The following is a 26,508-nucleotide window of genomic DNA, read 5'->3' as shown; positions in this document are numbered from 1 at the left end:
CCCCCCCCCCCCCCGCAAAAAAAAAAAAAAACAAGTGAATAATGGACATCCGCGTCTCAAAAACGCGACTAACGATCCCATCTAATTTACTGATACACCAGTGTCTAGATAAAAGAGTGAGGTTTATTAGCGTAGCGTCATGTCGACATAAGGCCCCATGTCAACCACCCGGGCGAGCAACGTCTCGGAGGATACCCAATGAAGCTCGATGGGAGGAGGGCTCCCATCTCTGGTTGCCGCCCTCGGCCATCGAGGCGTCCAGACGCCCGAGCCCGAGGATGGCGCTGATGCAAGCCCTTTTAAAGAGCCCCCGTAGCCACGTGCCTAGCGCGTCCTGACGCCGCTCCGTTACGCAACGCATCGCAACGCAACGACGAAACGAGACGCGACGCGATGCTGTGCGACGCGACTCGGCGCAGCGCCTCGCCCGGACGCCACGGGTCCACGCACGCCTTTAGACGCGGGGCCCTTCCTCGCGATCGACTCGCCAAAATGATCCGGCTCGGGACTCGACGTTGGGCCCCTACTTACCGTAGTCGATGTTCGGGTGTACCGAGGCGATCTTCAAGTACTCGCGGAAGTTGTCCACAGCTGTTGCGTCCAGCTGAGCCGCCGTGGGTCGTGCCATGGTGACTGCACTCTTCCAATTATCGAAGTAATCGTCGCGTCGGTCGTTGCGGAACTACTGCGGGAACGTTGCGCCGTCCGCGCCTCACATATACGGCGCGCAAGCGAGCTCGCGTATTAACACAGGCGCGTAAATATGTGTTTGCGAGCGCGCGCGTATACGTATAAACTCGAGCCTACGTGTGTTCACGTATGCACGTATAATAATGCACGTACGAATATATAGGCTGGCGCGCGGCGTCTGCGCGCGAGGAGCGTCCGCCGCGACGTCGGGACGGTCGTTGCTACGGAGAAGGAGCGCGGGGAGCGCCAGAGGGGAGCCAAAGTGCGTGACGTCGGCCCCGGGCTAGCAGAAGCCGGGGAACGGTTGCCGAGCGGCCGGGACTGGCCAATCGAGACTGGCTATTCGAATCCGCGACCCCGGGGGAACGCGCCACGCGCCCACAGCTGATAGCCGTGGCTTCTCGGAGGTGCCACACGGTGCCGCGATCGAGAAATTGAGACGAGGGGGTCCCAAGGCGGCCACCACCTAAGCTCACCTTACTACTTACTACTTGCTACTTACTGCTACTATCGGTTTTATCACGTTTACCTATTAAACGACATTATTTATTAACGGCAGGGTTATTGTCATTATTATCATTGGCGTATGCAGCACTTGTATTCCTTTATATGTCTCTTCTTCTCATTCTTCTCGTTATCTTTTTTTATTTCCATAGAAAAAGTACTGCTACAACGCCTTCCCGCTTCCTCGTGGAATTACAAAATTGTATTCACCGTACGAGCGAACGAATGAAAGTCCTCTTACATATCTGTAGAATGAGAAGAGGATAGATAAGAAATAAATTCCTCGCCTTAATGTGGGCAACGTAGAAGGAAACGTGCCTTTTGAGGTTAAAAATGCATTGTCTAGTTAATTTCAATTTCGCCTTCACATGACCAAACGAACAAAAGATCCAATCATAATCGATGATTATGGCCAAAGCATTTTTTAACAATTTACAAACTTTGTCAAAGCTTCGTGGAGCCACTCAACAATTTTGTTGCTCACTACGTGATATTTTTGACTATTTTTGTAAAAAAATGAACTTCTGATTTACACGTATGTTTATTCATCGAACTGTCGCATCCATAAAAATACTAAACATTCTCTTTATATATATATATATATATATATATATATATATATATATATATATAGCTCTATTACTTAAAACTTGTTGAATAATTATATTAAAATATAGCAAGACTACTTTAATTAACGAAAAATTACTCTACCGAAGTTTTTTGGCATAACTTGAAACAACAACTGTTTGCAGGATGTTTGGCCTTTAATCGAGACTATAATTGAATAACTTAAAAATTAAAAGATTCATCAAATAGACACTAATAAAAATATGAGAAATAATTAAAATCGGTCGATTAATAAAATAGTATCATAAAATAAAAAATATAATAATTAATAATATAATAATAATAATAATAATAATAATAATAATAATAATAATAATAATAAAGAATTCGATGATATTTACAAATATTAGATAAATGCAATATCCATTAAATAATAGGAGTAAAGTAGCAGGCAAAAGCTAGTTAATTCATATTCAAAATTATTATCATTCTTTGCTCATTAAAGAAATTCATGCCACAAATAAATGATTTCTATGCTTTCAAAAACATAAGTAATATAAAACTTTAAATACGGAACTTATTATTTGCTTATTTTCAACCATAAATCTTTAATAAGACTCACATTATCGCTCGTCTACTCTATTTAGTACTATACTTCTATGCTATGTACGCAAAAGTATAAAAATCAACTCATTTATTGGTACTATAATTCTTATCTAATATTGTCTTGCATTATATACATTATATACATTATATACATTATATACAATACATTAAACAAAAATATTATTATATGAACAACTTGTCTTAAAAGTAAAATGCATTAAACATATTCTGATGAAATTAAAAAATAAATTATATATTTTTTATTTTTTGTTGATTTACAGAAATTGAATGATAATAATAGTTATATTATACTTCGATGATAAGCGAATATCATGAATCATTATTTTTATAATTTAATATAGAAATCTATAAATAAGTTTTCACATTATTATACCTATACGAAATATTATAATTGATTATAATATAATTTATGTCAAAATAGACTTTTTTATGCAACCCAATTATATTTAATATGTTTATAACTATAAAAATTTATGTAAAATAGAATATTTTATTTGAACCTTTACTTAAAAATTGACGTAATAATCATTACTAATAAATTGAACTGCCTGTTATATAATCCATTTAAAAAAAAAAAATTAATTACATTACAGTTGTTATGAAATTTACAAAAATTAGCCTAATTGTATGAATAAAATATTAGAGAGGTAATTAATTAGTGAATGTGTTTTATGATTCTTTTTGTAATTAATTATTATTTTACCTTCTCTGAATTAACATCCTTTTTTTATTTTACAATTCTTATCTGTTACTTGAAGATAATAAATTCTTAAACACGTCGTAATGGAGAGATTACAAACGATTATTTTTAAAATCAAATGTATTGTTTTAAAGTGAAACAATAATATGAAAAAATTTTATAAAACTTGAATTGAAATCTAATACTATTATTTCCATCCTATAAAAAAAAAAAAAAAAAAAAAAAAAAAAAAAAAAAAGATACTTATCAAAATTTACATGTAATTAAATTTTGAATTGTAATATCAAAAAAGCAAACAACTCGTTGTAAATTTCAAAATATGATGGGAATAATTCAACAAGTGAAAGTTTAAGTTGCTAAAATCTTAAGAATAGATTTTTATTTTAAAAAAAGGCTTAGTTAATGTAGTATAAATACAATAGTTCGAATAAATTTATTAATAATTATTTATTCACCACATCTTATGAATTTATGGCCAAATACTATTGAAAAATTACTAATGATAGATTTTATGATGAATTTTATCCCATAATTCAAATTTAAAATTTTATACGATATAACTTATTCAGGCATATTAATTATAAATACATGTAAATTATAATGTATCTTTAAATAAATTTTATAAAAAAACATGTACAAATATAAATTAAAAAGTACATATTGACAGATGATATCAGTGCCTACAAATATATTAACAAACAATCAACTTAAGTTACTGTAAAACTATTTATTTTTATATTTGATTTTTTTCTTTAGTTATCTTTCTCTAATTTACTAGCTAGACGAATTAAAAAGTCTGATTTTAAAATGTTTTAATAGTAGTATTTAACATTTATTAAAAAAATTATATTAAAATTCGTAATAATGTCAGTTTATAAAGCATCGTAATCATTGTGCATCTAATTGCCCACTTATTGTTTTTATGAATTAATCCATTATATTCCATATTACTAATATTTTACGTTTTAATATTTGATAAAATATTAATCATAAGAATGTATTAAAGCTTGTACTTAAGTATTTTTCATTAAAAAGAAAAGTTTTTTCATGATGCTATTAGTATTAAAATTTTAGCATTTAAAATCTTAAAATATTTCTTAAAAAAAAAAACATTTATTTTTTTTAATATTCTTACATATCATCTATCTTATCTTTATTTATATTCTACATAGTATTTTGTTTGAAAGCAACGTATTCAATTTTTAATTTATATATTTACTAAGAAAAATTAAAAAATATAGATTTATTCATTTATTATTTTCTTTTGCCATGATTGCTTTTAGTTAATAAATTGTTTACTTAGAAGGAACGTGACAACAAATTATATTTATCTATTATTGCAAATATAGATTATACTATTTGTTGTTTTAATATTGTTATAAATATCTCATTTGAAATATCAGAATAACTGGATTTGCTTTGCAATTTCAATAGAGCCAGGAGGGGAGGGGTGAATTATTATTATTTGCATACTAAGTGTTGTGCTTCTATTATTTATAAAAATACGTAATCATTAACACAGAACTGTTTTACCAGACTATATATAAATTAATTCAGTGTGAATATTATGAATTCGAATATTATCAATATTTCAAGTTGTTCTTATCCAAAGGATTAAGATTCCTAATTCTTAGAATATATATCATTTAAACATTATTGCAATAATGGATGCCTAGCTAATAACAGAGTAAGATATTTTATAGATAGAGATATACTCGCTTATGAGAAATTTCATTTACAGCATATAAATTGAAGGTTCTATTTCTAGGGTGTAATAAATATACAACAAATGTTTTCTTGTAAATTACGATATAATAATAAAATTAAAATATAACTGTGATATTATTTTATTTTATTGATTTACAACATAATATTAATTCCAGAAAAATTTAATGTATAAATTTCGTTAATATTTATAATTAATAGAATTTCATTAAATCGGTAATTATAGTTGAAGAAAACCAAGAGAATAACTTTATTGATTATTTTGTTCTTATAAGGTGAAACTCCAAACAAAAGAAAATTTTGGCACGAATATTTTAATTGCATTATTAAATAGAATACCTGTACGGACAAGTTTTTATTAAGACAGGAGTCTTTCGAACTATAAAATGGACATAAAGTATTTGCTGACAATGAATGTATTGTCTATTGTATTTACCAATATATTAAGCATTCAAATAACATCCAAGGCAATGCCTATTATTATATCGATCTACCTGTGATGAATAAAATACAAGGACCAGGCATAACCATCAATGGTCAATTTATCATAAATGCCATTACAAATTTATAAAAATGCGAACCTTGTTTCTATGAAATGCTATGCTGCTAATCCCAAGAAAATTGACCACATTTGCATATACAACTTTTAAATTAAATATGCTATTTAAAAAAATTTTTTTTTGCTTTCAACAAAGATTGGCGGGTCGACTGTGTACATTAGTCTGTACATTAGTGAATAACTGTATGTGAGTAAACGCTTACGAAGGTTCATATGCGCGAGTGTGTAAGAGAAAGAGGAAATAGAGAGAGAGAGAAAGTGATAGAAAAGGTAGAGAGAGAGAGAGAGAGAGAGTAAATGATAGAAGAGTGAGAGAGTGTGTACGAGCACTCGAAAGGGGCAAGGAGGGAAAGAAGGGAACGAAAAAGTGTGGTCGTATTTGCTAGGAATTTTAGTTCCGTTATGACTGGATAGAGGGGTCGAGCGTCATTTTCTTCAGCACTAAAGGGAAGTTGTTTATAAGTTTCTTTGCCCACAGTAGCACTGAAAGCTTATTAGAATATATTTAGACAGTTTAGCCAGTAATTAGAAATGATCTTAGATGAACTTAGAAATGATTCCCTTGTTTTTCTTTTCTACATCCATATAATTAAAGAATCTAAACGAATAAGAATAAATTAAATAAAATTACTTAAGTAGAAACATTAGAATAAGAATAATCTCTGCAGGTAACAATATGTATAAGCTATTTAGATAAAAAAAATATAAAAATTATTTCCATATATATATATCGATTACATTCATACTTTTGTCGTACGGATCTAGTAAAATATATTATATTATTTAAAACTGATATTGTCAACTATTTCCTTTGATTAGTATAGAAATAAATTATTTACAATAACTTGTATTTCTTATTAAAAATATATTAAACATATTTGATAAATTCATCTATAAGGTTTACGAAGCTTAATCGAGAGCCTTCATCGGTGAAATAAGAGTAGCACAATACTATTGCTAAAGTCTGAATAAAGAATAATAAATGTATGTTTAAAAAAGATTTTATTTTATAGATGTTTGAAATTGAACGTTTTATTTTCTATTTAAGTTTATTATAATTAGATATCGATCCTGGATTATTCAATTAACATTGAATTTATATTGACATATATTTTTAGCTCGTTTCCGAGAAAATAAACGTTTAAACAAAAGAAAATATCACTTTGAATACACTACCAATTGGTGTTTGAATTAGGAGCTTAATTTAAGTTTAATTAATTTTGCGAAAAACACGAATAAGAATAAAGGTATATGGATTTTTTATAATTATCATATCAATATATTAATAACAACTGCTAAACGTAATATTATTTTTGATGCATGAAAAGAGGCGATTGTAGAATTTAAAAAAGTATAAAAATAATCAATTAATCTTTTAATTACATTAAAAGATACAAATTACAATGATTACAAATAATTATAATTCCTATCAAGTTCTCAACAAAGGTCATCATATGTTGTGATTCTAAATTTTAATTAATATAATCTGGAACCTATATAAATCGTTCATTGTCGATAATAACAAAAAAACACATTTTAAAAATACTAAATGATTTTTAAAACATTCTACGTGCTAGCATTGTGATTGATCAAAAATATTAATATTAGTCATCGATAAAAATAAAAAAATTCTAGCCAAAATTGAGTATTAAATCTATATCGAATATTGTAATTTCATGGTCTTACCGAGAATATAAATTGGCAACTAAAAGACAGGAATATAAAAAATCAATTTGAATATCAAAAAAGCCTTTGACAGTAGCATTTTTATATTAAAAAATAATTTTTCATTAAAAAATGAAGTTAGCAAAAGTTTTTAAAAAACTTATTTAAATTATAAACCAGTTAAACGAAGGTGATATTCAATCTAAAATATCGAAGAGGTATTTTATTGCCAGATGATACAAAATATAAATTATTGACATCTTTTACTACCTAATTCATTTAAATATTTTCGAACATTTTTCTGCTAATACATAATGTTTATAATTAAGTTATATTATTCATTATGATATCATATTACAAATTCATTGCTTAGAAAGTTTCCTTTTTATTCCTTTATATTAATATAGATAATTTTTTTTATTGTGTTTGATTTTTTGTAACTAACTTGTCTTTTACATGAGGGCATACAGTTTAAGATATTTATAATAAATCGAATAATGCACATTATAATAAAGTATTTGAAAAAATAAGGCTATTTATTTGTAAATATATCTATTAATCACATCTGAATTCTTGAATTCGTATTTTTAAAAGATATATGTATTCTTAAGCATATTGGATAAAAGATGCTTCTGCTTCTGCCTGTAAAAGTATAAAACTCGTATGCACGATTTTACGAGATAAGAACAAATTATTCCTTACAGTTGAAAATGTCTATAATCATTTTTAAATATCGAGTTTGCTTTGACAAAATGGACATATGAAAATTACATGCATATTAAATGAAATTATTATCTCTTAATTATTTTCGTTTTCAATTTCGGATATTTACTGTTAGAAAAATTGAAAACATATACATTGCTAATTATTGTAATTGTATTCAAAATTAGTTACATTTCACATCTATTTATTTCTATATTTACTAAGGGCAATTATTGAATACATAAATTAGAATATTTTATAATTTTTTCGAAAATTTTAAAATTCAGACAAAATAACATTCATTTGTTATTTTTTATATTTATTATAATAATTATGCTATTTGACGTAAGAAAAGTATATCTTCATGGCAACTGATAGGTTATTAAAAGAATTCGTTTACTTTTCATATTTGTAATAAAGATCTGATTTACGAAAGTACCTATGAAATTAAGTCATTGCAAAAAGTCGTCAAATAAATGTGATTGTTAAAGACAAAAATCGTTGATATGTTATTACACGAATTGAATCGCAAATTTAAAATATTAAAATGATATATTAACAGACCATCTGCTTCTTATTTTGTATTACAAACTTTTTTTTTATCTTATAAAACGCCTATAAGCAAGAAAAAATTAAATAATAGAGTAAATAAATAATGACAATAACAATGCCATTAATAAAATGTATATTTTGTCTTCCTTTCTTATTCTTAATTTCGTTCTATATATATATGTATTAAAATACATGCTCCTTATATATATAAATTTATCGATAAATTAAAAAAATTTATTGATATAGAGTTAAGGTAAATCTACGAAGTGAATACTATCAAACTTAATTGCAAGAGAAAGTTGCTCTTATCTAGATACCTTGGCTTTCCTGTTTTAGGTTTGAGGATAAATCGAGTACGTTTATTTGGCATATAAGTACATTAAATAAAACTTGACTTAGTTTACCGACTGGTCAATTTTATTTCTTCTGCTATACCTTTTATCGGTCACATAAATTCAAATTATAAGATTTTTTTTATATTAAATTGTATTTTCTTACTATGTATCCATGAATAATTATTTTTAATTAATTAAGATTTTATTTACATTATCATGTATATATTTCAGTAAAAATAATTATAGATAAAATACTTTTAATTTTATTAACTTCATCTCTAGTTATATAAACACTTTAGTTATTCCTTAATCAAATTTATATGATAAAAGCACATATGAATTGTATTTCGATTAATTAAAATTAAGTTGCAAAAATAAAAAATATTATTTTAGTACTACTTTAACTAATTCATAAGAAAGAATAATAAAACAATGATTGTCTGGAGTAACCGAGAAAATGGTATTTTCGAATGTTTAGACTTGAATACTATTTTCGTAGTATACATAATAATATAATTAAATTGCTTTGAATAATACGAAATTTTGTTATTATAATTGGTATCTATTAACAATTGATATTTTATTTAATTATAAACACATTTAAGGATAATAAAATTTCTTGGAACTTTATATGTGTAATAAGATCGATCGTCATTTTCATTACCTTAAAGAATTCAGTGTAATTATTAATGTTGATTAATTATATTATGCGTGTAACTTTTTAAAAAATAATCATAAAAACAAAAAATACAACTCGAAGCATCTTGTGCAACATTCGTGCTAAGTCTATTCTATTTCTTTCGATTTTTTTTTTCAAAATGCACATTAATTTTTTTCATAAGATATAAATCAACATGAATGAAGCTACACTACTACTTTTAAAAGCTGACCAAAAACTTTGAACGTTGCCGTTGGAACGAAATGGGGATTCCAGCACAATCGCTAATTTCCAAATATAAATTCTCAATTGGAGGGGAGAAATGCGTTTGCTTAATAACTCATTCTATTAAGAACTTTTATCTTTAAGGACTAAATAAGTAACGACTTATTCAATAAAGAGGTAATAAATATTGTAGATTAATCGTTAAATTGTAATAGTTAATTAACATTTTTTAAAAATTTTGTCTTATAATTTATACAATAAATAGAAATTTCATGATTAATTATGAAATTTGAAATGAAATATTAAATGAAAAAATAAATTTGTTATTATCCGAATTATTACTGCATTGGCTAAGAGAACATAAATCGATATAAATATCTTATTTTTTCTAATGCTATGGGTTGTGTGCATTCCTTATTATTTTATTTATTGTAAAATTTATTTCAAGAGTATTCGTTGTATTTTGGTTTTCATTTACCACTTACAAAGAAAGGGAAGTTGAGTATGCCGTTCTGGAAGCAAAATATAAGAAACAAAAGTATATCAATTTACTCTTAAAACTATGTCGGTATCATGTATTTGTAATAATATAGAATAATTTAGAGTAATATATAACTTTGTATTTCAATAGTTTTTACAGATACAGTTTCAAACAAATTCTTATAAGCTTTTAGGAAAAGTAACACGTATATAATTGTATTAATTGAATTTTTTAATATAAATTTTTATAGCATAAATTTAATACTTTATTCAAACACTGTATCCCTTTTCGTCATAGGTAAATATGAAGGTGAAATTGAAGTTAAGCATAATAAATTCATAACGGTCAAAATTATTTAAAAATGTAAAGATTACAAAATTTTAACTAATTTTTTAACACTATAGTACGTATACATAAAAAAAACCTACTTATTTTTTATTGTATCTTGGAATTACATTAATATTACGTATGCATTGATAATTTATAGTAGATGTCATGTTTTGTAATCATATAAAAATTATTTAAAAATATTAAATGGAATAATTAATCAGTATCATTGTGATCTTAAGGCTGTAACGTATTTTTATTACAATCGTCTGTAATTTATTGCTTTATGTAATTACTATATGTGATATATATTATTTATGATATGGAAACAGTTTTTGTTTAATACAAACTGTATATAACATACTTTATAATTATTATTGCAATTATTTAATTTAATGAAGAAGCTCTTCAAATACGTATTCTATTATAAAATGGAACTAAGGTTGGTCTATTAAAAATGATAAACAAAACAATTTAATTCATAAAATTGTATCCGATTTATTAAATTTCATTTATGCCTAAATAATCAGCTCTTTACATAAAGTGTATGTTATAATTATATGTATATCAATGTTTGATATCAGAGAGTTCAATATATTCAATTCATATTAATTTATATATATATAATATTTATATATTTATATATAATATACTATGAATTAAATTATCATACAATGTTTATAAGTGATGTAACATGGCTATATCTAGGCACATACATATAACAGCAAATTGCAAATAAAAAATTATGTGTTCTGGTGGTATCTTTTCTTTCAAGTTGAATATATCGCGTGATATATATATATATATACACATACATACATATACACACTCAAGCACGCACGCACGCACGGGTGTACGCGTGTACGCATGTGTATATATATACATATATATAATATTTATATATTTATATATTTATATATTTATACCATAAGACATATTTATAGAATGATAACTAAGTGGGTGCACTTAAATTTGTATGTACAATAAAGAAGAGAAAGTACAATTTTGTGTTTAATAAGATTCTATTCTATAGTTTTTTCTATTAGTTTTTCACTTTCTCTTTCCTTTTCACTTTGTTAACAGATGCATTTATGTATAACATGTACAGTACGCCTCTAATTATAAGGTTGTAGCATTAATTCTTTTTTTTAGAGTAGACGGCAAATTGTACAAGGGGCGAGAGACGATGATTACAATTATTAGGTGTTTGGAAAAATGTATATATCCACGGTTCTCGTCTACGTCTTCTTACGTAGAATATATTTACATGATACTTATGACGAGATCCGAATCGAGAGTCAGGAAATTATGCACAATCTTATTTTTGAGATTTCTTTTCGAGAAATCCTATTATAAGGGGAAATAGGTAAGAAGATACTCTATATGATGTACAAAATATATCCAGATCCTCTTTTTAACCGAGGGAAATACTGTCGTGGAAATACTGTCTTGCTGAATTCGGATGCGCCTTGACAGTTTACTTTATCACTTGTTTCATCTTTGCACTTATAATTATAAATTTAATAAAATGAATATGCAAGTCTAAAGCTTTTTTATGCTCTTCGCCCGGTTTAAGAAGAGGGTTTTCCCTTATGGATTATATGAATCTTTCGCCACCACTAATTATTAAAAAACAAATAATTAATTTAATCTATATACACATTTACAGACATTTTATATTTTTCAAACATTATAAACTAAACCAATCTTATCCAAGCTAATATTATCATTATGCATTGTGCACTTTTGTTATTAACTTTGTTTTTTCTTTACATTCAATTATTCGTGGAGTAAGCGTTGTATTGTAGTTAATAAATTTATCGTGCAAAAGTAAAAAACAGGACGAAAATGCATCTTACTTCAGAATGCCTCGCAATGCGCATGAATTTTGTTTTTTCTGTTTGTTAATTGTTGCTCATTCAACAGAATGTGTCAACCATATTCATGCAATTAATAGGAGTAAAATGACAGGTGACGCATTAACGATGTTTTAACAATTACAATTATATAACTCACCGAGTACTTGATTTGTACTTATGATAAATTTGAGCTTCAAATTTGCTCGATAAGAAAAACTAATTTCTCGCGCACCCGGCAGAGAGAATAAACCTGATAACTACTATAATTCTTACTTATAAAAAGTAAAAAAAAAAAAAAAAAAAAAAAAAAAAAAAAAAAAAAAAAAAATAAACAGAACAACAATATTACCTCAATATTCGTATCGAGCAAATTGTAATTCTTAAACGCTGTGACAGATAATAGAAAGGCAACTAAAAGTAACAAGTACAAAAATGATTAATTCAGACATATTTTGTTAAAAGCACCAATTTGCTCGCATATTTTCGAGTATAAATTATTGATTACAACACTGTTTATTTATATACCCACGCGTGGTTTATAATTTTAACCATTTAAACAGTTGGTAATTCGAGTAACTTCATAACGATTGCGCCTCAGTGTACATTTTAAAGTTGCACTGACACTACGTTGAGAAATGTAATTTCAACATACACGTCTTATCGCTTATTGGTATTACTAACGTTTACTTTTTACAGTAAAATATAAAAAAGTCTGAAAAATTCGGTTACGATGATCGTTAAAAACAAAAATGTAAATATAAAGAAGGAACAAGCTTGCACAGTACGGTCCCTCGCTTATCCTACAATATTGAACAAATCTAAGTGTGATGATCTACAATTAGTGCTTGGTTAAAAAGAAATATGTTACTTTTTTTACCGTACAATATAATCCGATTACGCAAAAGTCGCTTATATACAAGTTTTAGACAGGCACGCGGCTTACGCAATGGCGCACGTACACTTTGCGTTCGGTTAAGTTCGGCTTTTTAATTGGGTGAATCTGTCGTTAAAAACCATCACAAGTGTAACACTACAGTTTAAGAGATTGGGTCTGCGTCTGCGTGTAGTTTGCACGAGTCAGTGGAATGAGAAAAAAAGATGAGAGCGAGAAGTTTGTCATCGTTTCGCATTAAAAGGTCGAAGTAATGGTCGAGCAGTTAGGACCTCGGCGCAGGATGATTGTAGAAGCTTTTGTGTGGTTGTGGAGGTGGGAGCGGGTAGACGACGACGGGCGGCACTGTGGGCTGGGTCGCCGCTGGCGAGAAGCGTGCTATGGAAATGCTGGGCGTAGTGGGCGGTGGTACAGGGGGCGGCACTGGAGGTGGTGGCGGCGGTGGTGGCGGCGCTGCGACGAGTAGGGGCACTGGCCCAGGTGGGTAGGGATTTGCGCCTGGTGGCGCTTGGGTTACGGCGAATTGTTGGGGGATGGTGGCGGGCGTTGGCTTGAGACCGCTCGGGTAGCCAGTTACAGCGACGGTCGTTGGTAGTTGGAGAGGGTAGCCCGGATATTGGATGACACCTGGGCCTCCTCTAGGCGTCTTCACTTGCGGGAATTGTGGGTAGTGAATGGCGGAGCCTGGTGGGGGGATGTACGGCTGAGGCGGTAACTGAGCGACCGGGTAACTGATGACTCCTGTATTACCGGGACCGGCAGCAACTACTATTGGTGCGCTCGTAACTACTCCCGCGGTTGTGGTTGTCGTTTTAAGTATCGAATCACCGCTGCTGAGGCCTGCAATGAAAAGGCGGTCGTTTTTTTTGTTTTTTGTTTTTTTTTTTGTTTTGTTTTGTTTGTTTGTTTGTTTTTTGCTTTTGTTTAAATATTGTTCAAATAGCCTTATTTTTCTGCACTTTTCGAAATTTGCAAACAATAGTTATCCATTGTTTTAAGTGACTCAATGTTAAATTATAATATATTGAAAATTATTCTTGTCTCCCTCATTATACGGTTTGAGAATGCCTAAAGTGGCAAATATAATTTCATTATTAAAAAGAAGAATGATACCAGCGTAATCAGTAAAATTTTAAATGATAAACAGCCAGTGGCTTATAGATCAAATATTTACAATTGATAAGATTGTATCGAAACGTTATAACCTTTATTTATTTTTCAATAATGAGTATCAAAATTTTATGCCACATATTAGAAATTTAATGTGAATCTTACATTGAAATTGCTTTAAGTACTTTATTTGCGATTCGAGGCTTATAATGATAAATTAAATAGAGCACATGTAAGGATATATACAGATAGTTAAAGAGAATTGTGCAGGTAACGGTCTCATAAAAATCTTATCTTATATATTATATACACTTTATACTTATATATTTATTAGACATTCAATTGTCGAATCAAATACTTTTGTATCGAATTAATAAAGTTTAATATAATAAATTAATAATAAGTTGAATATAATAAATAATAAAATTTAAATATGTATAACGATTATGCGTAAACATTCTTCGTTATTTCACAAAGACATTAATGAAGTTGTTGCATTGTAGTATAGTCGATTTTTAATTTTAAACGAATATAATGCTTGACACAATTACCTTGTTTGCGAGCTCTCTCTTCCTCGTCATCGTTTAAGAAAAGTCCAAATTCGCGCTTGAGGCGCTCGGTGAGATTTTCTCTTTGTCGCTCGACGAGTGTTGGGGCAGCTGACCAGCCGATGGTTCCCTCATCACCGCCTGTCAATAAGCTTCAATATTAATAGAGACATTCAAATCGGTCGATTCGTTATTTATTGTGATATGCTGCGTGAAATGCTTTCGTTAAACGTGTGTATCAGTGGGAATAATAGTGTGACTATTGCGGGAAGGAGGAGGAAGAGGGGGATACGTTATATAAATAGTAGCGCTAATTTTTAATATTAATGCTTCTGAACTTTAACGTACGTCATAGTCTGAATTTTTTAAGTAAATTTAAGGCCAAATTCAAGGAAAACGACCGATTTTCTTTGCGTAATCGGTATTAATTTACGTAAAGCAGCAACTGTTACTGATAAGGATATCGATAAGGCAATTCAATCTGATATTTGCTGAACACGTTTACTGTCTTGTGTAAGTGATGATAACTAACGTTGCGGCCGTGGATGTTACCTTTTTTCTCATCGCTGTCCGCATTGGCGAACATTGGCAGGGCGTTTAGGCTGGGTATGTCCAGCGCAAGTTTCGAGACACCTTCGTCGTCCGAGCTAAGCGAAGATGTACTGCTGCTGGCGCTGTCGGATCTTCCTCGACCGGGGCCTTTGCCCTCTGTCGATGTCTCAGAGTTTTCTGGCTCCGGTGGCGTCCCTGTCGACTGTTGCTTGCGCTTACGGTACTCCGAAATTGACAGCTGTAACGCAACGACACGCTTAATGATACCGTATTATATTTTCGAATTGGGCAGACATTTTTTACGCAGTTCGACAATAGTTAGTTCTGAATGAAATTTCTCTTGATACTGTACTTTTAGGCCTCCATTTTTATCGGACACTTAAGAAGTTGCTGGTGCAATATTTTACATGTTTTATGCTTAACAATGATTCGAATAAATTTACAAATCAATTACGTAGACGTATCAGGTGCCAATCTTATGCGCAAGTTTACAAGATTATGATTAGTTCAAGTCATGAACATTATGACGTGAAGCATATTTGCACGTTTCGAATCGTTTCAAATTAATTATAGCTTTAGTGTAAAATTTATATTTGTACAAGCTTAGTTTGAATATAAATGTATGTACAATTAATTTGTCACTCTAGTTTCGTTATTTATGTTATAGTTTTAATATAGTCACGTTTTAATATAGACGTTTGAAAAAAAAATTTATACGATAATCATAATTTTTTATAATTGTTAAAATCTCACAGCAAACTATTATATATATATATATATATATATATATATATATATATCAAATAATATTAATTATTATTTAATTGCGTAAAATTAATTATGCGAATAAGCGTGCCTTACCTTTCGTTTAACGGGAGGAGGTCCCTCAATTTTCGATGGCGATGGAGTAGGCATTTTATTTGGCACAACTGTTCTAGGATCCTTTAATCTCTTCGGCTCGTGAAGCGAAGGTCCCTCTTTTTTCACTGGGGGAACTACTTCTTTACGAACTTGTTTATTGACTACAGGTGGCGGCACTGTACATGGGTCTGAAGTTTCTTTACTTAAAACTTCTTTAACTGAATTAATTTCGGAATTGATACTTATTTTATTATTTTCTACGTCATTTGCATTGACAATATCAGATATAGACTCACTTTCAGGCTCGATTTTCGCTTCTAGTAACTCTCGCAATGCCGTCGATAACATTTTCTTCTCTTCGCCGTTTTGAGCGTCTTCAATGATTTCCAAATCTAAAGATGATTCGATAATTGAGGCTTCGATTTTTAATCTTGATTTCGGGGTTGGATTTGAATCTGCTTTTTTACGGATTCTTTCGCTTAGTGGTGGAATGGAGGGAAAGAACTTTGTAGGCTCTTGTGAAATATCTTCGGAAGGTAATTCCATTGAGTCCAATTCTATTATAGATTCTTCAGGTGTAATAATAGAGGAGGATTTATAATCTTGCTTTGCTGATTCGTCATCCTGGTATCGACCAATTTCTTTAGTAATAACAATATTCTGCGAATATTCTAAATCTTTTTCTATTGAATCCAATGATTCTTTATCTGTTAAATTTGCTTGCTCAATTTGAGCTTTAATGTTTTCTTCTGCTAATTTTTGTTTTTGTTTAATGGCTTCAAATTCCGCTTCGATCGATAAAGACTTATTTTTGCATTCGAATTCTTTAAAAACCCTTTCCTCCACAGTTTGTATATCCTCTATCATTTCACATGATTTTTCGAAGCTTTCATTGGTCTGTTTAAGATCATCGATGTCTCTATCATCAGAATCGGACTCCGAGTCTTCTTTGGAACTCTCCATTAGTCCCTCGATTCCATCCATACTTTTATCTCTTTCCGAACTAGTCTCGACTTTTTCTTTATAATCATCACCATCATCGCCCGTAATTTTTTTCATTTGAGCCTCGACATCGAATTCATCAATGGATGTATTATCATCAAATCTATCATCTTCGGATTTAATGTGCATTAAGTCACTTTGATTTTGAAAAGACTTTTCCGTATCACTATTAAGAATCGCGAGTCCAGCAATATTGCCACTAAATTCTAATCTTAATTCTGCTACTCGCTGTTTTAATTCGGCATCTGATTCCATTGCTGCAATCGGAGAACTTAAATCATCCGTTTCTAAATCTTGTTCATTCTGATCTATTATTTCCACAGTCCCCGTTCGTATTATTTCTTCAATTTTTACAAGTTTCTTTTCTACCTTCGGCGTTTCATATATACTAGAATGAGGCTCAGTTTTAACGCGTATCAATGGCGTATTTTCCGTTTTATAATGTCCTTTAATTTTTTCATTTTCTGATTTGATACAATTTCTTGTATTATGCGAAGAAACGTCTTCATCTTCAGATTTAGATTCTTCTTTTATTTTCATCGATAAAATCGACTCATTTTCCTCTTTCACGTATCTTGATGTGATAGAATGTGGACTACTAATTTTGCATTTTCTATCCGTTTCATCGATTATTGAATATTTAGATTTTATTTCATCTTTTACTTGATCAGAATCATACTCCGTTTGTGATCCAAGATCTTCAATACTTGGCGATTGCAATTGTTCAACAAAGTCGTCCTGCAATAAAGTATACGTTGAAAAATGTATAACGCGTATAATCATTCATTTTAAAGGTATATTGAGATTTTTCTTAAATGAATAAAAATTTGATATACGAAAAGCATAAGGTGTGTAATCACGTTGAATAATTGCATTACTATGAATTTTAATAATATAGAGTAATACATTTGCATAAAACCATTACCCTTTACTTAGTGTATTTCACATAATAATGTACAATCAATGATAATTTCTTATATATTTTTAATTATTTCTCTTTAATATTGTGTATTATACAAAACTTTTCTATTGTCTGGTTAATTATTTAACTGTTAAACAAGTTATATGGACTAATAGTAATAGATTATTATTTCTTCTGAGAATTATTTCAAATACAAAATGCTAATTGTTGGTTTTGAAGAAAAAATTATTCAACATGTTCGCTGCGATATGAGATAACGATAGTTTTTTTTTTTTTTTTTTTCATTTTAATGCAAAATATGATAAAATTCAAGCGAGTTTTAAAGCGGCCACTTTACGTTTTGACGAACTTAAATGTGTGCACGACTCAAATTTGCTGATTGCTTTATTATTTAGAACAACAGATTATTAAATCAAATTACAATTACATTTCTTAGAATGAGCAGTATCTTCGTTGGTAAAATAGAAGAGTTTAAGAAAAATTTAAAAACCTTGGATTGTCATCTAAAAAAGCTGTAACATAAATGAAAGAGTCAGAATATTTTGTAAAGATTGTGAATCTTAATTTAACGATTTGTGCTTAGACTGGTAGAAAAAAATTAATTTATCCATTAAGTAATAGATTATGTTCAGTCGTTAGTACAGGTAAATAATTGTTTGTTGAAACAAAAGTGTGTTTATGCAGCGAACGTGTTAAAGACTACGCGTAAGTTGAAGCAAATCGTTAATTGTCATTCATTGCCATTAATTTTACATATTGCATACACTTGGCTCCGTTGACTTGGAATAAATGCCATATAATCAACATCACATCAATACACATATGTGTTTGTTCTATTTGTAAAGTAAACGAGCGGAACGTATAAGTCCATTTGAGACATTGTAAGCTAATCGCGAATAGAAGTTGCGCGGTGTTTCTAGATAAACAATTCAAATCAAGATGGGAAAAGGTCGTTCAGCGGCAGTTAAGTGACAGACCTCGTTGATAGAGCGCCGATGTACGGGCATATGGTCTTGCTGCATCATTGTCGGCGTACTGGGCGGTGTATAGTTATCCGAGGATAGGCTCTCCCGGGCGATACGCCTCTTCTTCGGCGGTGCAACCATTTCGCTCGGCGGACTCTCTGGTCTGCTGCTGTTGGGCGAGTCGCATTCCTCGGAGATGGCTTGCCTGAGCCATCTCTTCTTGGCGGAACCACCCGAGGCCGAAGAGGCGGCAATTGCCGCGACAACCTGTCTGCCGCGCTGAGGTGTCGATTCGCAAATTCCAGATACCGAGTGTGCGGCCTGAACGAGGGTCGCTAGGCTCTTGGTCGCATAGTTCTGAGAGAGGAACTCCGAGGATTGCTCCGGACCGAACTCGGAGACGCGCACTTCCCCCAATTGCGGTTGGGGTTCCGGTGACTCTTTGAGCCATTCGTTCATCAGAAGTTTTTTCGTTTTGGGAAATTTAAAACCGGGTGCGAGCGGTCCGACTGCTGCTGCTACGAGTAAGCAGGCCGAAGACAGAGGCGTGGAGGGTGTCGAACTCTGGGAGCTGCTGCTCGCGCCGCTGTCGCAAGTCGGGCTTTTGATTGGTGTGGGCTGTTGCTGAGGAGGCGAGCTCGAGCCCGGAGCGTTCGAGTTGGCTAGGGCCAATAACAGGCCTGCGGCAGTCGGGATGACCGGCTGTACCTCGATAGGGCCACAGCGATTGACCGCACCAGCTCCGTCGCTTATCTCCTTCGCTGCATGAATACGCAAAGAGTAGGAGCAATTCTGGTTCGGCAAGGGTGGTGATTGCATGGAATTACTCTCGTCACCGGATGTTAGATCGGATTCGGCTGAGTTGAGTCGTGTTCGGCGCGTACCTTGAGATTGCGACGTGCTACTTGACCTGGTTCTACCTTTCCGTCTTTTTCGTCGTGGTGCCTTATCGGCACCACTTTGTTTCGACTTAGTTGGTGCATGACCACTGCTGTCCTCGTTATCGCTATGAGGTCCTCCAGACTCCTTGCGCTGTGCGTTGCGCGCTTGCACTTCCTGCTTTCGTTGCTCGGCTTTTTCAAGACGCTCAAATGCTTTCATGATGGCTTCCATTTTTCGCTCCTCGCGCGTCATCTTTTTCTTATCTTTTTTGGGCTCAGCACTCGGTGCCGGGGATGGCGCGGCAGAAAGGATCGTCGACGATGTAGAGATGACTTTAATTGCCGGTTGACTGATCACTGGGGACGGTTGAATATTTGGCGGTGGTGTGACTGGTTCTTCTTTGATGATTTGTCGAGTGGTCGTTGGTGTGCTGCTGGTGCTGCTGCTTGCGCTGTTGGCGTTGCTGACGCTGCTGCTAGCACTAGGGCTATCTTTGATAAGATTAAGGCTCGTATTGATGTTTACCGTCTTTTTTGGGCTAGGTTGAGCCGGAACCGATGTCACAATTATAGGTGGCGTCGTTGCATTAGTTGTTGTTATTATCGTAGTCGGAGTCGGCGTTAAGACTTCGTTGTCTTCACTCGTCGTATTCCTCCTGCCTCGCCGCCTTCTTTCTCGCCCGCTAATAAACATTTACTTATTAAGTTTGGAATTATATTTAAAAATACATATAAGGTAATTGAAATAATAACTAAGTACTTATATTTTCTCTACGTGCATACATACATGTACACACCCACCCACACACACGAACGCACAAATTATTATTATTATTATTATTATTATTATTATTATTAAGGAAATCTGTATAATTATTTAAATAAGCAAATAAATATATAAACTTTGCTTTGTTTACTAGTATATATATCACTGAAATATAGACATACAGTTAAATGTAAAAAACTTTATTTAATTTAAAATATTGATAAATAAATAGTAATTTAGTTTAACACTATGTTTGAAAGAATTGTATTACAGTGGCTTTAAAAACTATGAAATATACAACAATTAAATATAAATTAAAATCACTTTTTTAGAGTAGAACAGAAACTCCAGTTTGAAGCAGTAAAATGTGAAAACAGTGTAATGAGGAGGTATTAATGTACGAAGTGAATATAGAATATTTTTGAAACTTTAAAAACATTATTATAATAAACGTGATAAGTAAACACGAGCATCATATTTTATTGCTAATAAAAACGTAAAAAACTGACTCAGCGTTTTCAACAAGAGGGCCATTGCTTCCTCTCCTATTCGTAGGCGTCGCTGTTAAACTAGTTAATTGACAATCCTTTAAGCTGTTGCAGGCGCACATGATCGGCATAATTGAGGTATTGGAATTGGGCGAGAGCATAAGATCGTGTTGGTCATGCCGTATCGTTATCTCTGCATTTTTTTCGATGGCCATACTTGTAACAATATACAGGTGTAACGTTCCCTTTTCAATACAGTGCTTCACCTCGGCGTTAGGCTTGCAGCTTCGTCGAACGAAGCGTGCGTCGTTACCATAAGTTCGCGTGTCGACGCAAACTTCCGTATCATCTCGTGGTAGTCGATAAAAGAAAACAAACGGTCCGGGTCGCTGCGTATGCTGTCGACCTTGGAGATGCGACGGCCTGTGCTGAGTGCTCAACATATACTTGCCCCGTAGTTCGACTACAGGTGTATTCGGTGGCAAATACATCGTGGCAACCAGAAACTACAATAAAGAAGTGATATTCAGATTCATTTTTCCCCCTTGAAATATATTCTATTCCGCGTACACATATCGATTGATAATATTTCCAGGTAAATAGCATAACATAAGTTAATGCTAATGTAATATACATTAAAATAAAATTTAATATTATGATTAAATTTATTGGTTGAGTGAAATAATATATAATAAAATAAACTGTTAAAAAAAAGAAGAAAAAAACTTACTCTGTGGTTGTTACTTTGTATGTTTAAGCGACATTTGCCGATGGCTGCGGCACCGATATTGCTTTGACGTAGGTCATTATGTGTGCCGTTGACTTTGATGCTAGATATTCTCGCTCTTAGCTCAGGACTATAATGATTTGTAACGGCCTCTTCGTATCTTTCGATCCATTGCCTTAAGGGTGCCATGTTAGATCCCCACGCGTCTTGTGTTTCTTCCTCTTTATCCTCTATGCTTGTACGCCTTTTAGTTTTTCTTTTGGGTGGTCCTCTTTGTTGTTTAGCTGCTTGCGTCGTAGTCGTGGTCGTTGTTGTAGTTGTCGTCGTGCTCGATTCTTTTTTACCTCGAACTGCATTCGTCTGCCGTGGATGCGTATCTCTTCTCTGTCTCTTTGCAACATTGTTATTATTGTTGTTGTTGTTATTATTATTATTATTATTATTGTTGTTGTTGTTGTTGTTGAGTCGACGCACCTGGGGTGGTGGATCTGATTTTCTTCGAGGAATTGATTGTTGCTGTGGAACTTTTCGATTTTTCGTTGATGTGTTTTGGCCGACATCTGTATCAGCTGAACTCGTCGACGAGCTATCGGATGATGTATCCGAGTTTAGTAACTCCTCACGTTTGCGCATTTGCAGGGCGCGCGCTCGAGCTCGATCCACCCGACGTGGCCGACATACTTCGCACAGATATTCATCGGGAATGTTGGCACGGTCGATACCCATGCAATCCACGTGTTGCCATACCCTACAGATAAAGGCGAAAGCATATTTATTACGTTTATATGAAGATAAAAGAATTAAGATGAGTTTACTGCTAAAAGAACTACAAGTTTTGTATATTATGCCATTGTATTTGATAAAGATGCTTTGGGCGCTCAAAAAAAATTTTGTGACTTAATCAAGCTTTAATGCTCAGTATAATGAATATTTAATATTTACATACATTTGGCATCAAAACTTTTTAAATGCTTTTTTTCTTTTATAAATTATGAAGACATTGATTTGAAACAGTAAATGCTAGAACAACACATTCATTTGAAAATTATTTCTAATACTTAAAAGCAATCTTAATTTATTAAAAAACCAATTTAAATTTTAATTTTTACATAACGAAAATGAAAGTAACGATAGGCATAAAAGTACTTAGGAAATAATTTCAATGAATTCTAATATTATAAATTGAACTTATAATTTTTTCACTCGTTTTAAATTTTAGAATTATTTAAGTAATATATCGTGAAATATATAAAACAAATATGTATTTTAATTATTAAATAAATCTTTGTAATTTAATTTGAATTTGATAACACTTGATGGAAAATGTTTAGCTACATAAATAACAAATCGATTTATTTTGCGAATGTAATGTCTGAATTTATATATTTTTTTGTAACAATACTTACAAGCATCGATCACAACAGATCATGTAACCATCATCGTGTTCAAAATCGCTGTAAAAAACGTACAGAAATATAAGACACAGTAAAGAAAAGATAAATGTCAACTTCATGGTTTACCTACCATATGCAACGGGTGACACTATCCTCGTCATCTCCTTCGCCTTCAGGCGCGGTTTCGGTTTCCTCGCCTTCGGGCTCCACTTCTCGACCAACTTCACTACTTATGGCACTGGTTGCATCATCTTCCATGGTTGTGTTGCCGACAGCTGTAATTTACAGATTACCATGAAAGATTTAAATTAGAATTTCATTAGATTGAAATTTTTATGGGAATTTAATATATATTATATTTTTTGTTACGTCTCTTTTACCTTGATTGAAAATGTAAGAGTGTTGAGCAGTTATGCATGAATTTCCAGCTCCATTAACTGGCTGTTGTTTTGGATGCGGAGGAGGTGATTGTGGCGGTGGTGTCCGCGGGGGTGGAGCACCATAGTTGTGATCTTGGAGAACAAACTGGAGGCACTACAATCACACAAGGATGTTTTTCAAACCAGACATGCGGGCGCGCTTACACAGACCGCGAAAAACAAAAACCAACGTTCGTGCAGAAAAAAAAGTTAAATAAATAGAATGAAGCATAATATTTAAATTACCTCGTATGGAAGCGGCATTCTTCGTTGAGGGGACCGTGGAATCTGTGATGGTGTTACCGTAGTTGTGGCTCCATCCTCCTGTTTTACCTCGCTTTTGATTTCGGCTCTATAAGTATTTATTTATTTTGAAATACTGCATATTAAGTAATACAATAGCATTTAAGTAACATAAAATACCATTTAAGTTTTTTGAGAGAATACAATACATAGTCAGTGAAACTAGAGAATTTAACGTATATAAACAGCATCTAGAGTTGACTTACTTGAATTCAGTATCTCTACGAGCCTCGGCAGCGCCAATGGGTAACAAGGTTTTGATTTGCCCGGACTGGGGCCTCATCGTTTGCGCGTAATGTACGGTCGTTGGTGTTGTTACCACGAGTTGTTTCTGTTGGATCGCTTGCTGGATCTTAATTGACTGTGCGGAAACTTTGTGCAGTATTCCACCGCTTATGTTACCAGTAACCGCAGCAGCAGAGATGCTGCAGGACTGCTGCGGCAGGATTGTCTTAATACTGCCTTTCTGTTGGATGGCATTGGATATTGGCATATTTATTTGCGTCGCCTGCGTCCCGGTTATAATTTTCATTGCACTCATGTTCGTATTAAGGGACGTTTTGATTCCAACATTCTTCGGCGCGTGATTCCTTTGGGCCGGCTTCTGAGGGGCAAGAGTTTTTATGCAGCCCGGCTGCTTCTGAGTGTTTTGCGGTCCCGTGGGAGTCTGCTGTTGCACTACCGCTATGCCCTGGGTGTTCGGATGATTTCGCTGTAGAGGCTGCTGAATCGAAGCCTTGGCTGTAGCACTCTTCGGACCTCCTGCCGAGTGCAGATTCTGCGGCTGGCCCTTATTGGGCGGACCGACCTTCAAAAGCATGTGTTGATGCTGTTGCGTCCTCGCGCCAGCGTAGGTATGACTCCTTTGTATTTGCTGCTGGGTACTGGTGGCGTTCATCTGTTGCTGTTGCTCCTGCTGTTGCTGCTGCTGTTTTGTTGCAAGCACGAGGTTAGAATTAGCCGGGATCTTGGGCATGTTCGGGATGTTAGGAAGGCTGCTACTCTTGAGAACGTTAGCATTGGCCATGGTTTGCTGCTGCTGCTGCTTCGACTGTTTGGAGCCCTTTGACTGCACCTGCTTCAAGGTCTGCTGCTGCTGTAAGAGCCCATGGATTGAGGCAGTCTGGCTCTGCTGAATTTTGTGGTTAAGATGAGTCTGCTGTGCGAGTACTTTCTGACCAGCGAACGGCTGTTTACCCGCGAGCTGATTCACTCCTGCGACCTGAGCTTTGCTCAGCGTGTGTATCCGTGACATCGGAGCCGCTAGTCGTCGCGTCAGCTGCTGATTTTTATTTGGCCGTGACTGTAACTCGGCTTCTCGACTCGCGGCTTCCGCCAACACCTGCATTTTCGCTTGTTGCTGCTGCTGTTGCTGTTGCTGCACACAACCGGCCGGTAGAGGATAGATATTGGCGACGCTTTGGACCGGCACAAGCTTGTGGAGCTCGCGCGATGCCGGTGCCGCACGGTGAAGCTGATGTCCGCAGGTGAGAGGAGCCGGCGAGAGCTGCACCAGGCCCTGGACACCTGCGGGCTTGGGGGTAGCGTTTTGGACCGGGCCCAGTGGTCTCAGGGTCGCCAGTTCTTGCGATAGTAATAGGCCCGCGATATTGTCAGACGGCTTGCGTTGATGTTGCGGTAGGAGCTCGAGATTTCCCGGACGTTCGGGACTCGGGTTTGTTGGATTACGACTGGGACTAGGGCTCCGCCGGGGGCGCTGCTCACCGAGGGCTGCAGACGATTCATGTTCGGGCCTCGGGGATGAACGCTGTGCCGACTTTGATCCGGCCCCGACCCCGGAAAGTTTGATGACCGAGGGGGTCGACGTCTTGGAGGTGGTGCGCATTCGCCGCGCGGCGTGACTGGACAGACTCGCTTGGCTGGACGTCCGTGGGTGCCGCTGGAGGCTGTATTACCTGCGCGCCAGGCGCTGCTCCGTGATCCTCGCCCAATTTCACTATTTGAGGCCGCTGCGCCCTCGGCTGCTGGAATTTGAAAAGATGATTTGGACGTTTAATAGGTTGGCTGTGGTATATGTTTGTGTCTAGGCATTCACCTCTTTGTTCGTCTTTTATCGGTTGCGTCATGACGAACATCGTACCGACCAATTATAAGAAAATTTCAGGGGTGATGGAATTTCTTATTCCTATTATGGGTCTCTCCTATTTAAAGTTATCGCAAGTTTGAGAAATTATTTGACACTTTCAAGCGTTTGTTTCTCTACGAGTTCTTCTTCCTCTTCTTAAATTCAAAAGAATGTTTTATTGCCATATGAAAAGAGAATTTTTCGACGTCGCCGATTTCAATTCTGAGGTACAAATAATTAAATTTCACAATAGTTGGTTCAACACGGTTGTCTGAAATATAAAAGATAAATATTCTAGTATTTTCAAAAGTTAACAAGAGATTTAGCCCTTTAAAATGTCCTAAACCACTTGTAAAATGAGTTTACGATAATTAAAAAATCAACGATATGATTAATAAAAACTTTAAAAACTTTTA

General features: G+C 33.7%; 3 protein-coding genes across 4 annotated transcripts in view; all 3 read right to left on the bottom strand.

Moving 5' to 3' along the window:
- LOC105359781 (aminoacylase-1) overlaps positions 1–858 on the bottom strand; it is an 8,950-nt gene extending 8,092 nt beyond the window's left edge. The window contains exon 1 of the mRNA XM_011496470.1: positions 532–858. Coding sequence (XP_011494772.1) covers positions 532–628 — 97 coding nt within the window. The 5' untranslated portion in view covers positions 629–858. The remainder of the gene's footprint in view (positions 1–531) is intronic.
- An 11,620-nt stretch (positions 859–12,478) lies between these two features.
- Positions 12,479–25,354, bottom strand: upSET (SET domain-containing protein upSET). Its single transcript, XM_011496793.1, has 13 exons — positions 24,213–25,354; positions 23,950–24,055; positions 23,665–23,818; positions 23,415–23,559; positions 23,297–23,344; positions 21,894–22,638; positions 21,185–21,669; positions 19,041–20,592; positions 16,436–17,879; positions 16,140–16,357; positions 15,279–15,516; positions 14,730–14,867; positions 12,479–13,908 (listed from the first exon to the last, which is right to left on the bottom strand). Exons 1-13 carry the CDS (start codon positions 25,352–25,354, stop codon positions 13,334–13,336), a joined length of 6,990 nt encoding a protein of 2,329 aa, XP_011495095.1. The 3' UTR covers positions 12,479–13,333.
- Positions 25,355–25,376: 22 nt separating this feature from the next.
- Positions 25,377–26,508, bottom strand: part of LOC105359780 (collagen alpha-2(I) chain-like) — a 24,975-nt gene continuing 23,843 nt past the window's right edge. Inside the window, exons 1-2 of one of the 2 annotated variants that reach the window (XM_011496469.1) lie at positions 26,063–26,125; positions 25,377–25,991 (exon numbers count right to left, since the gene is read on the bottom strand). In XM_011496469.1, coding sequence (XP_011494771.1) covers positions 25,576–25,991; positions 26,063–26,102 — 456 coding nt within the window. In that variant the 5' untranslated portion in view covers positions 26,103–26,125 and the 3' untranslated portion in view covers positions 25,377–25,575. Of the gene's footprint in view, positions 25,992–26,062; positions 26,126–26,508 lie in introns of those variants that run through there. The other variant, XM_011496468.1, reaches the window with a different exon arrangement.

This window comes from Ceratosolen solmsi, unplaced genomic scaffold (assembly GCF_000503995.2).
Source record: "Ceratosolen solmsi marchali unplaced genomic scaffold, CerSol_1.0 scaffold29, whole genome shotgun sequence".
Taxonomy (NCBI): domain Eukaryota; kingdom Metazoa; phylum Arthropoda; class Insecta; order Hymenoptera; family Agaonidae; genus Ceratosolen; species Ceratosolen solmsi.
The sequence above is the reverse complement of the archived record's forward strand: the minus strand, read 5'-3'. Positions and strand labels throughout refer to the sequence as shown.